General features: G+C 46.4%; 1 protein-coding gene across 1 annotated transcript; it reads right to left on the reverse strand.

Annotated features, from left to right (window-relative positions):
* Window positions 1–31: 31 nt before the first annotated feature.
* obsl1a (obscurin like cytoskeletal adaptor 1a) lies at window positions 32–12,092 on the reverse strand. Its single transcript, XM_077566085.1, has 24 exons — window positions 10,860–12,092; window positions 9,483–9,752; window positions 9,124–9,384; window positions 8,702–9,004; window positions 8,331–8,597; window positions 7,961–8,236; window positions 7,049–7,163; window positions 6,809–6,969; window positions 6,444–6,716; window positions 6,087–6,362; window positions 5,734–6,009; window positions 5,368–5,643; window positions 5,019–5,294; window positions 4,650–4,919; window positions 4,305–4,571; window positions 3,964–4,233; window positions 3,597–3,863; window positions 3,236–3,502; window positions 3,055–3,167; window positions 2,812–2,965; window positions 2,573–2,734; window positions 2,096–2,200; window positions 1,761–2,027; window positions 32–1,662 (listed from the first exon to the last, which is right to left on the reverse strand). Exons 1-24 carry the CDS (start codon window positions 11,965–11,967, stop codon window positions 1,382–1,384), a joined length of 6,561 nt encoding a protein of 2,186 aa, XP_077422211.1. The 5' UTR covers window positions 11,968–12,092; the 3' UTR covers window positions 32–1,381.
* Window positions 12,093–12,733: the final 641 nt, after the last annotated feature.

Here is a 12,733-nt window from a genome sequence, read left to right on the forward strand (position 1 = left end):
ATAATTGAAAAATGAGATCTGATGAAGAAGCTTCTTTTGCAAAAGATTTATTTTAGGAGCTCCTAAAAGACACAAGACATGCTTACATTCAAAGGTGATGTTAAGCCTCGAGTGTGTCAATATGAAAACACACAGTCGCTTTATAGATGAAAAAAGCATACTCCTCCTCTGAAGCTGGACAAAGGGTTAGTAATTATAATAGACAGACAAGTGATTTACTGACATGTTTACTCCAGTTCCGTCCAAAGCCGGAAATATATGATTAGACAGGTACTACCATGCGACCTAGACTCCCTCAGACCCACAGTGTTATCTTCCATGAGAACTTGAGAACATGACTCCCATGTGCATTCCTATCTCACCAGCTGGAAGGGAGTGAAAAGTGTTATTCATTACAATACAGTTAATATGTCCAATATATTTCACACAAACATTATCACAGTTATATGGCATCTATATACTATAAGTAAATTCATAAACAGTAAAAATATGCATAGAAAATGTTAAATGTCTTCAAGTCATACAAAGTAAATAATCATAATTTAGGGGAACCCAAGTCCTTTGGCACAAATGACCCCAAGCCCACCATTTTGGAAAATAAAAATGCGTCCCCCCTGCACCTGTTTTGAGCTAGCATCATGCTAACCATATAAACACTGATGATGTAGCTTACTAAGGCACTAAAACACGTGTGAACTGTTTTCAAAGTTGTCTATAATTGTTCAAACGCAGCCATCAAAGAACCTTAATTATAAGACATTTTCTGTACTTTGGAGGGCAAAAACATGTTTTTGAACATATATGTGCTCTCAAGCCATGTGTCTCCATTTTTTGTTTTTATTTTTATTTTTTACCGGATGAGCAAAATGGACATCTCTTGAAAAATATGTGGTCACATGACCAACTTCTTCTATAGGTTTCTAAATAACGGGGGTGGAACTACTTGCCCCCGTGGCACAAATTAGCACACTCCACTACGCCTGGAGAATCAAAAGAAATAAATACACAATAACAGGTAAGCTACGTGCACTTGGTGTTTAGCTCCCGGATAGCTGGTCAAACAATAACTGACTTTACTTGATAACTTGATAAGACAAAGTAATGCTGAAGAAAACAGCGGCTGAACTGTCATTGTCGATGTGTTATTGTTGTAGCTAGCGGAGTGCAAAGTGGCTAATGTGTGAATACGTGCACCTCCACAACAAGTTTGTATGACGAGCTTAACCAAAGAAGTGGCTTGACCAACTTGATTTTTGCCACCTCAGTAACTTGAAGGCTAAGACTTGAAACTTATTCATGAATTGCGCCTACTTGCACCTCTGTTTGATCTAGAAATCTGGAGCAATATAAAAGCAAATGAAGGCAGACTTTTGGTTTCAGATCATTTGCATTCCCTCACAGTGAGATTTGCGCTGCTCTTGGCTTTCCCGACATTGAACTTGACCACGCCGCTCATGTCCACGCTGGTGTGCTTCAGTGTGAGTTTGTGCAGAGTGCCGTGGTGGTCCAGGCGGACCGAGGGGCCGGGCTGAACGTTTTTGCCGTTCAGCATCCAAACTGGGGGTCTGCTGAGAGCCACAGAGACCTTGCACTGGAAAACCGCTGATTCGTTCTCTGTTACGTGCACGTCCTCTAACTCTTGCACCATCATAAGCTCCTGGGCTGTGCGGTAAGAATATATTGTTGTTTATTACGAACCCAAAATGTATCAACTAAATGTGAGGTCAAATGAATGGAATGAACCTGTTAACTGTTCTTACCTTCCACCATGAGTTTGGCTTGTGAGATGTGCTCCCCAACCTCAATACTGTATGTTCCCTCGTCCTCAACTTCCACCTCCTGGATCACCAGTTTATGGCAGCAGCCGTCAACCAGCAGATCCAGTCGATCGGATGGGACTAGCCTTTCCTCGCCCCGGTACCAAGCAGAACTACAGCGAGCGGAGGACACGGTGCACTCCAGGATGACGCGATGTTTCTCCAATGCTGTCCTGTCCCGCAATGGCTTGACAATGGACGCTGGGAGTTCTGAAGTGAGATGAAACGTATAGATATCATGACCTCCGAAATCACCGAGGACTACCCGGGAGTTGTACCTTCTACTTCCAGGTAAGCCGTCGATTCAACGTCTCTGCTCACAAATCGTATTTCTCCAGCATCTTCAGCTTTGACGTTGCACATCAGCAGGAAGTGTTTGGTCCCTGAAAGACAAGAATGTAAAATGACATTGCCTTCCGCCAATTGCTATTATAGTGGTTGATATATATATATATATATATTGATAATTGCTTGGGACGGATTCCCACGCAATGCACCAGTCGCAATTTCTCAAAGTCGCATAACAACGGTCAATCACGATTGTGAATAGTTGAGCAATTGTGATTGGGACATTCATCAGTCACCGTCTGTAAGTCAATTAAAGTGTGGTCAGCCGGAACAAGCAACCCTGAACAGCGCATTTTATTCCCGTCCTGTTGTAGATTAGCGATCAGTCACCGGGTCTATAGATTGAACTGCATGGAAGAAAGAATCATAATCATTTTCATAGATCGCAACACGTGTTGCAAAACAACCTTCCGTGCGAATCTTGATGGTGCTGTTAGGACGGATCTTGTGGCCATCCTTATACCACTCTCCGTTCACATCATCGAGGGAAACCTCACACATGAAGACTGCGTTCTGATCTTCCTGGATGAAAAGGTCCTCCAGATCTTGCAGAATTGTCAGCTCGTGCTCTATGGGTCCACCAAACAGGGTGGATTAGAGAAAACGGGCCATTAAATGCATGCCATTTCTGTTTTCAAGCTCTCACCATAAACCTCCAACGAACAGGACGTGCTGATTTCCCCAACATCACAGGTGTAGATGCCGGAGTCCGCCAGAGAGCATTGCATGATCTGACAGAACTTCTTTCGCCCCGTGGAATATATGCGACAGTTCTTGCCTGGCTTCAGCTCAGTCCCACTCTGATTTGTTGTTGAAGATTGACAAAGGTGTTTGTTATGTTTTGTCCATTTTAAGATGAATTCTGTATTCAGGATGCCAATCATTTCACCTTGAGCCATTTGACTTCAATGTTTTGTCGGGAGAATTCACACTCCAGAGTGGCGGGGAATTCTTCTTCCACACGGACATCATCCAGAGCTTTTAGGGTGGTGACCGGAGTCTCTGTTAATGTTGTAATGGGTTGTAATCAGTTCCACTGGAAACATTCGGGGGACAATTCCTCTTGTTACCTTTGACTGTGAGCCTGGCAGTCGTGCGCACCCCTTCGGCCGAGAAGGCAATGGTGCCCGTGTCCTCCAGAGTGAGATTGGAAAGGGTGAGGCTATGGACTCGCCCATTGGTGCTCACCCTAAACTGGTTGTTTGGCTTCAGCCGAATGCCGTCCTTCTGCCAATTGCCCTCCACGTCAGTGTGGGACAACTGCACTTCAAATGATGCTGTCTCACGTTCCAAGATTTCCTGGTCAGTCAGGCCTTTACGAATGGAGATTTTGCGTGCTACGTTGGAAGGGAGGGTAGAATGAGAAGAAAACATTCAAAGAAAGTCTTAAAATGCTCTTGGACCCCGGCAGCATACCGCTTGACCACTTACGCTCAACATTTAGCTTGACTTGTGTCCTGTCGTGCAGAGTCTCACAACGGTAGGTTCCGCGGTCCGACAGATTTAGATTGCGGATGGTCAGACTGCGTTGACATCCGTTGTGGCTGAGTGAATATCGAGACCCCGCCTGGATGACCACCCCCTGTCGCATCCACTGCACCTCGCCCGTCTCATGGCTGATCTCCGTCTCCAGGGTGGCATCACCAAACTCTTCTGCCATGACAGCCTCCGTTTTCTTTGTGAACATAACTTGAGCTTCTGAACATGACGGCCACAGGGGACATCAAGTTCATGTGAGACAATTTTGATATTCTAGAAAAAAAGTTGTTTACCCACGTATTGCTTGTAATGCTCATACCTTGAACTCTGAGGCTTGCTTTGCTTGTTGTACCTTCAGCTTCGGCTGTGATTTTGGAACAGTCCAACATCTGGCACTTCCTTATGACTAAGGTGTGGCAGAGGCCATTCTGCGTGACCTGGACGCGGGCACTGGAATTGATCACCTCATTGTCCATGAACCAAACCAACTGCACATCCTCGGGGGAAACCACACACTTAAAGGTCGCATCCTCTCCTTCCAGCACAGCGGTGTTCTGAAGTTCAGTGAGGAACTCAACCACACGAGGCACTGAAGTGACAGAAGGACGTATGTGAGTCATGTACTAAATGTGTAGGATAGAAACATCTGGGGATACATACTCTTTACTGTAAGTGTCGCCACCGTGCGGTCGTCTTTGGACTCGCAGGCGTACTCTCCGGCATCTTCTTTTGTCAAACGATGGATGGTCAAACATCGCTCGACACCATCTGCTCGAATGGAAAACCTCCTGTTGGGAACCACTTCCACACCGTTCTTCAACCACTGCACATCTGCTTTGGGCTTGCATACTTCACAGCGGAGGGTCACCATTCCGTCGGCATGGGCCACAGTGTCTTGCATTGGCCTTACAAATTTTATTCTCATTCCTGCATTGATATAGATTTTTTTTTTTACGATTGGATTCTACTTTTAGTATCAGTTGTCAAAACAAACATGTTTTATACCTTTTACCAGCAGGCTGAAGTGAATTTGGTCAGTATTGACATCACAGGTATACTCGCCAGCATCCGAGCGCCTTAAAGGTGCGATGGTGAGGGTACGCCTATGACCTTCCACGAGTGCCTGGAAGCGCTCACCTTCAATGGGTGTCCAGTCTTTGAGCCAGCGCACCAGAGCACTTTCCTTGGACACAAAGCTGGTCAAGGTCACACTTTCTGCCTCGTAACCAGTTGCAACAATGTCATCTTCTTTATTCAGGAATGTCACCGGAGGCTCTTAATACCAGAATAGCAGAAAAAAGAAGTTGCTAAGTTAGTTTGCTCTAATGTACAGAATGTTCTGGAGGGTCAAAGTACTTGCGGGGATGGTTGTACCTTGAATCCTAACCACGCTGATCATCTTGTCATCTACTGCATCACAGATGTATTTTCCAGAATCCGAAGGTTGAACATTTGAAATGATGATTTTCCTGAGAGTCCCGCAGCATTCGATACGGGTTCGGGAGTCACTGTCAAGCAGCCTGTCATTGCAGTACCACTGGACAGGAGCATTTGCACGGGACAGCTCACAAGCCAGGATGAGGTCGTCGCCCGCTGCCATCTCCTGAAAGTCGCCATCTTTAGAGCTGCCCACAATGGCCACTGGAGGCTCTGAAGCAGACAAATTGCAAGTTTGTGTTTCCAAATGTCAGGAATCGATTTGCTTGGGTGCATTAAATGCTACCTCGCACTGTAACCTGGAAGCTGATGTTATCATCTTCGGCATCCAGAAAGTATTCTCCAGAATCTCTAAGCTCAGCGTTGAGAATGACAAGTGAGCGAAACGCGCCTTCCTCCTCCTCACAGAATCTATCGTCACACTCGATACGGCAGCCATCTTTGTACCATTTGGTTTTGGCATTGCCTCGGGAGAGTTCACATTCAAGCACGATGTCGTCGGAGCGCAGTACCTTGAGGTTTGCGTCAATTTCAGACTTCCTTAAGATATTCACTGGGGGCTCTGAGGTTGCAGAATTACACATAAAACAATAAATAAATGACATCATTTTAAAAAACACACAGAAGTTATGCATAGCTGGTCAGCTTTTACCTAAAATGTTAACCTGGAAGTCAAGTTTGTCATCGACAGCATCACAGCTATATGTGCCAGAATCCGCTGGAGAAGGAGAGTGGATTTCAAGACGACGGAGAAATCCATTCTCTGTGATGGTCATAAAATTGCTCCTCTCTATTTCTTGGCCATTCAGTAACCAGCTCACTTGTGCATTGAGGCGAGATGCCTTGACCTCCAGAATGACTGACTTTCCTGCAAAACTCTCCAGCTCTCTCGGTGTGTTCTCAGGACAGGAAAGCAGCACCGGTGGCTCTAAATCAATGAAAATGCTTCAATACTTAAAATTTTACATGACTATCTTCATGTTAAACATCAACCTTCATTCTTACCTGTAATCGTCACCATAAAAGCAACAGAGTCATGTTGAGTGTCACATACAAACTCTCCTGCGTCCTTCACAGAGGCCACAGGGATAACCAGCCCACGTTTGGCCCCATCCGCTTCCAGTCTGAGGTTTGGACCCTCTTCTACCTCCAGGCTGTCTTTGTACCATGTGACATGAGCGTCACAATGTGAGATCTCACAGCTGAGTTGTAGCTTGGTGGAAGCCAAGTGGGCGACTTTCAGCTCAGACCCAGTGGGGGAAATAATTCGTACGGGAGGCTCTGGTGTACAAAGAAATAGGACTCAATAATATGAAGCATGCAGAATGTGTGCGTATTTGTTAAGTCAAATTCCAGTTTTACCTGTGACATTCAGTTGAAAGAATACAGAGTCCCCATTTGTCTCGCAGATATACTCCCCCCCATCCTCCACCGAGCTGTGGAGGATGCTCAAGCGTCTGTAGGGACCCTCTTTTGTCAGCTGAATATGGCCACCCTCTTCCACTTCTTCACCATTCTTGAACCATTGTACCGTCCCGGCTGAGCGAGACAACTCACACTGCATGTGAATGTCCTCCGAAATGTAACGTTCCATCATGACATCATCTTCAGGGTCCACAATCATCACAGGGGGTTCTGCGGAGGAATTACGGGAGTTGCGTTGCTGTTGTTTGGAAAAAAATCACTCTTTCTTTCGCTGTCGCGCTACTTGACTTCCTGCGACACACCTCGAATATGAACGGTGAACTCCATCCTGTTGTTATCCGCTTGGCAAGTATAGCCGCCCGCATCCGAGATTTCAGCAGAGCGGATAATCAGCCTCCTCAGGGTTCCCTCTGCCTGCAGAGTGATCTTGTCATTGGGTTCGATTTCACAGCCGTCTTTACACCTGACCGTTACAGATATGAATACAATCAGAAACTAGCAGCAAAAGTGAAAACGTAGCATAATACTAAAGGGATTCGTACCACATAACTTGAGAATCCTCTCTGGAGACGTGGCAGAGCAGCACCACAGGGTCGAGCTCCAGACTGCTCTTATGAAGATCTTCCTCAGGGGCTGGAATGAACTCCACTGGAGCGCCTGACAAATGGCAGAGATGAGTTTTACTGATTCTCTGGCAACTGCATCTCCAAGGTTGTTGTTGCAGGTCATGACAAGAGCTTAAGGTGTGTTAGATGTCGCATCGCACTTTTCATTCTTTCAGGAAAATACATTAGAACCGTTACAGATGAACTCAGTTTGACTTTTTCTGCTGTCTGTTTGCTGACGGTTTGACTAGTTTTTGAACAAGGACCTGAACAGAAATTCACAACCGCTATTGATCCGGGAATACACATTTCAAACAATGCCCACTTCTATTTCTTTCAGTCTTTCTGTATTCTGTGACACTCGAAGGAAGGAAGCACTGAAGCATCGCAATGGCATCAAGCTGTCAGCTGTTGTCATGCGGGGACGGCAGACAGAAGACTGTTTACATACCAATCAAAAGTCAACAGGAACATGTATTGGTTTAGCTATGGATAAAATATCTGTTGTGAATTTCGCCATTCAGCTTGTTAGAGAACAGCAAGTTGTGCAAAAACATTGAAAATTTGAACGTTTACAAATTAAATTAAGAAATATTGAGAAGGCTGAAATAAGTTCAGCTGTAAAGATTGAAGCTCATTTTAGAATTTTTTTAAGAAAAGTTATAGTGCCAGAGCATATTTTGTGTTTAACGGGAGAGAGTTGGCGTTTGTAATTAGACTTTTGGCAAATTCCGCTGGACAATCTATACTTTAACAAGGGACAGCAACAAGGACCAAGAAAAAGCCCCTAAGAAAATGACAGCAGGAATGGTGGCCATAAAAGTAAAGCATTTGTTCGGGGCACTTTACCTGCAACTTCAACCATGAATGTGACGACGTCCCCCGATGTCTGACATGTATAAACTCCAGCGTGACGTTTCTCAGCTGATTGAATCACAATTCTCCTCATGTTCCCTTCCGATTGGATGTTCAGGGCATCGCTCACCTGCAGCTCTTCACCGTCTTTCAACCAACGTACTTTCGCCGAAGGGTGGGAAACTTCACAGTAGAGCACGATGGCGTCGCCGCTCTCCACCTTCTTGGTACTGTCAGATTCCAGCAACGGGCTGAATTTTATGACTGCGGCTGCAAAGACACAAGCGGGCGACATACTCAACATTATGAGCTCATCCCGGGCTCAGTTTGACAACAACAGAAAATCCAAGACTGCTTCACCTACGTTTAACCTTGAGAACGGCTGAGTTTCGCACCCCGTTGGCGAGAAACGTGATCTCTGCCGTGTCCTCTTCGGGGAGACTTTGATGGATTTCCAATGTGTGCTGTGTTTTGGATTGTTTTATTGCGTACCGTCCACCATCTCGCAGTTGAGCGCTGTTCAAGAACCAGGTACCAACGACTGAGGCCGACAACACGATGGAAAAGACGGCATCCTCTCCCTCGGTGACCTCCAGGTCCTGAAGGTGACTGCAAATCTTTGTTCCCGGAACTAAGTAAAGCAAAGAAACCGAACCGTTGGGATCTGGATTTCACATATCATATTATTTCGTCAGTGGTTGTATTCTTTCCCCCAAAGTGGACAATATAACATACCCATGTGGACGACTTTTGGAAACTCTACATGGCCGCTGCGGCCGTACTTGTTGATGCAGCAGACTCTGAAGCGGTAGTCTCCCTCGTGCGACACGCTGTCGCTGCAGATCTCTGTTGAGGTGGTGTCCTCGGAGGTGAAACATTTCTGCCACTCTTGCGAAGCCACTTCCTGTCTCTCCACCACAAAGATGGAGCGGGTGGTCTGGTTGTACGGCGCGGGAACCCAGGAGAGCAGGGCGCCATTTGGGCCGTCCAGATCCATTTTGACTCCGAGCGGACAGATTGGTGGACAATGTCTTGCGGCTTCAAGAAAAACATTTGTGATTGTTGCAGAAAAGAAAAGAACAAACCATTTCTAACATTTTTTGTCAAGCCCCACCACAAATATGAGCAAATCCTGAAAACATGTCATGAGAGCATACCTCTAACTTTAAGACGTGACGAGGTCTTAGATCTTCCTGTGACAAAAGTCACCACCCCCGAGTCTTGGTGGGCCACATTGACAAAGACCAGGACGTGTGTTTTCCCAAACGACTTGAGGATTGTCTGGTGTGTCTCGTGCAGCTTGAGGCCATTTTTGAACCAATGGATCTCCATGTCTTCGTCCTCCACTTCCACACAGAATGCAGCATTCTCAGCCTCCAGCACCTCCACCTTGCGTGGCAGTTTACGTACAATTTTACCTGAGAGAGTAGCAGTTATTGTGCATTATATTTATGCAGGCGCTCACCTTCATAACAATGCGGCTCACAAATATAAAAGATGAGCTGGTTGAGAATACCTTTGACCGACAGCTCGGCGATGCTCTTCGCCCCGTCTGGCGTCTCGCAAAGATATACTCCGTCATCGTCCATTTCCACATCTTGGATGGTGAGTCTTCGCCTGCTGCCTTGCTGCTCAATCCCATATTTGCTGTTGGCCATCAGCCTTTGATCCTCTCGGTACCAAGCGGCCGGGAGCGAGTCATCGGGAACATCGCATTCCAGGACAGCAACATTCCTCTCTCTTGCCTCCACATCTTTCAATGGATGCTTAAATCGCACGTGTGTTCCTCCAGAGCAAAGAGAGGGCCATCATGTTTTTATTGATAAAAATCACATTTGGCAAATACTGTGAAGGCAGCTATTTAATGTATTTATCTACTATTTTTTGTCCTCAGTAAGCAGGCCTATGACTCTCTGTACCTTAGCTTAGATGACTTTGGGTGAGACGTGGGTCACACCGTGCACATGGTTGCCAGTCAATCAAACTCAAATTTATACCATGTCGTCTATTAACACTAATAGGAATGTGGAGGAAGTGGGAGTATCTGTGGGAGAAAAGCCATGTACGCACAAGGAGATGCATGCAAACAGGACATCTGTATACTTGTATGTGCACTGCCTCCCCCACCAAAGAAAACTGGGATTCACAAACTTACCCGTGGCCCTAAATCTAATCAAGGATACACTTTCAAAACAGTTGACTCGAAATGAACCCAAACTGGGTTAAAAAGGGACCACCTCAATATTTTGAGTTGGTTAATTAACCCAAAACTTTGGGTCAAATGAATAACCCACAAACCAATCCAAGGTCAAATTAATAACATATAACCCCCCCCCCCCCCCAGCCCCAAAAAAGGGGACTTATTTATGGGTTATTCATTTAATTTGACCCAACATTTGGGGCTAAATACCTCAAAAAGTTGGGTCGGTTTTTGACCCAATTCAATTCAACTAACCCAAAACGTTGGATCAAATAAATAGCCCATAAAACAACTAAAATATTTTGTTGATTAGTTAGTTATTATTTTAATTTGACCCAACAATTAGGGTTAAATACCTCAAAAAGTTGGGTCGGTTCATTTTTGACCCAATTCAAAAAAGTTGGGTCTCAAACGAATAGCCCAACAAAAATGGGTTATTAATTTAATTTGACCCAACTTTTGGGGCTAAACATATGAGAAAGTTGGTTCAAATGAATAACTCACAAAATAACCCAGTTTTTGGATTGTTTTGTGCGTTTTTAATTTGACCCAACATTTTGGGTTAAAAATGTTGTGTCTGTGCATTCTTGACCCAATTTGGGTTATTTTTGACCCAACTGATCCCAAGACTTCAATCAAAGAAAAAAAGGAAGCGGTGCAACGATGGAAAGGTGTTCCTCAGTTGCATCTTACCTTTGACTGACAGATGAACTGCACTAAGAGTGTTTCCAAGCGCATTGGACGCCGCACACGCATACAGTCCCGTGTCCTCAACCTTACAGTACAGAACCTTCAGTGTGTAATAACCTTCCCTGTCTTCGTATATAAGGTGGCGCCTCCCCGGCTGCAGGGGCGCACCGTCCTTCGTCCAGATGATGTCTGGCCTTGGCTTCCCTGTGACCAAGCAGCGGAACTTTGCGTGTTTCCCCTCCGCCACCGCGTACTTCTTGACCTTGGAGGTGCCGAGCGCCGGATCCTCCCTGAGCTTTGACAAACTGAGTTTCGCCCCGCTGTGTTTTGGGAACCACTGGCTGGACTTTCTGCCATCCTCTCGCTCTGGCACGGGTTCCACAAGGAGGACGGCACCGGCCAGGGCCTCGCCATTGCAGTTCGTGGCTTTGCAGGTGTAGACACCCTCGTCGGGCACGCGTGTTTTGTCGATCTTAAGCTGGAACCATCCGCCGTCTTGAACGCTTGCGCAGAAGTGAGCACTCTCAAAGATGTCATTGAGTTTCTTGCCGTCTTTTTCCCACGCCACCTCCGGCAAAGGCACACCCCAGACTTTGCATGAGAAGACCGCGTCCTCTCCTCGGCGCACTCGCATCGACAGCGGCTTGATAAGGAACCTGGGTTTGTCATCGGATGTGAAATCGAGCTCCCGCTCAAACTTGTCAGCTCCGTTCTCGTCACGTTGGTCCCCATTGCGCAATGTGCCGCTTCCGTTCCGGTGGCCGTTTTCTGTCATCTGCTCCGTGACGCCGTTAACTTGCAGTTGCTGGTCGTTTGCCTCCACTTTGAGGGAGGCTGCGGCATACGTTTCCCCAACATTGTTCTTGGCTTTGCAGATGTATTGGCCGGCATCCGTCCGGCTCACCCCACTGATGCTCAACAGGTAGAACGTTCCCTCCTCCGAGAGTTTGTAGCGTCCTTCAGTGACAATCTGGAGGTTTTTGCGCTCCCAGATCACGTCAGGGCGAGGGTCTCCGCCAATTTGGCACTTGAGAGTGGCGTCGGCTCCGCATTGAACCGCCACAGGTCGTGGGTAGCCCAGAACACGAGGCGCACCCCCAAAAATGTCCATGATGTCGGTCGTTGTGGTTGAATGAGGAAAATGGATCTAAGAGGCAAATGAACACAACCTTTTTATAAGTGTCCTTGTTTGTTTATCCATGTAAGAAGTCTTCCAGTTTGAGTTTGTGCTGCAACTGCGAAAAGTAGCGTGTCTAAAAAAAGTCACTAGTGAGCAGACCGTGTCAGGCAAAGTGTTTAGTGGCTAACCGAGATGTTGTCCTTGTGAGCACATGCCAGGCAAATTGTGACAAGTTGACTGACCTTTTTTGAGGCGTTGGCTTTCAAGCCTGGTGAAGGGTCCCGCTTCTCACGCCGGTGACATTTTAATTCCTTATCGCTCTTCTTTTAATGACCAATTCCTTTTTTTTTTCTTGTTGTTTTCCGCTCTTAATCAGGATAGTAAGTCAGCCGTCACTTGTCTTGTCCTTCTTGTGCTCCGTCAAGTAAAATGACGAGCGTATGCGTCAGCCACCGACATTGTCCGCCATCCTGGGAAAGGGAGGCGCGTTTCGGAGGAAGGGCGCCGATGGTGTCAGGACTTGCGCAGCTGCTCCCGTTGGCCTGCAACCCCCACTGCTAATGGCACTAAAAATACCGTCCGCTTCCATGACAGATCATGTTAGGCCTTCCGCAACCACTAAAGATAGCGAGGAGGCCCAGATAAAAACTCGTACCTTCAACCTCACTGGAAGAGGAGGGACACCACAGCTGCTGGTGCGTCGGAGTCTCGTTGCTGCATGAACAAAATCGAATTCGATTGTGGCGAGGTTGGTGAT

This window comes from Vanacampus margaritifer, chromosome 1 (genome assembly GCF_051991255.1).
Source record: "Vanacampus margaritifer isolate UIUO_Vmar chromosome 1, RoL_Vmar_1.0, whole genome shotgun sequence".
Classification (NCBI taxonomy): domain Eukaryota; kingdom Metazoa; phylum Chordata; class Actinopteri; order Syngnathiformes; family Syngnathidae; genus Vanacampus; species Vanacampus margaritifer.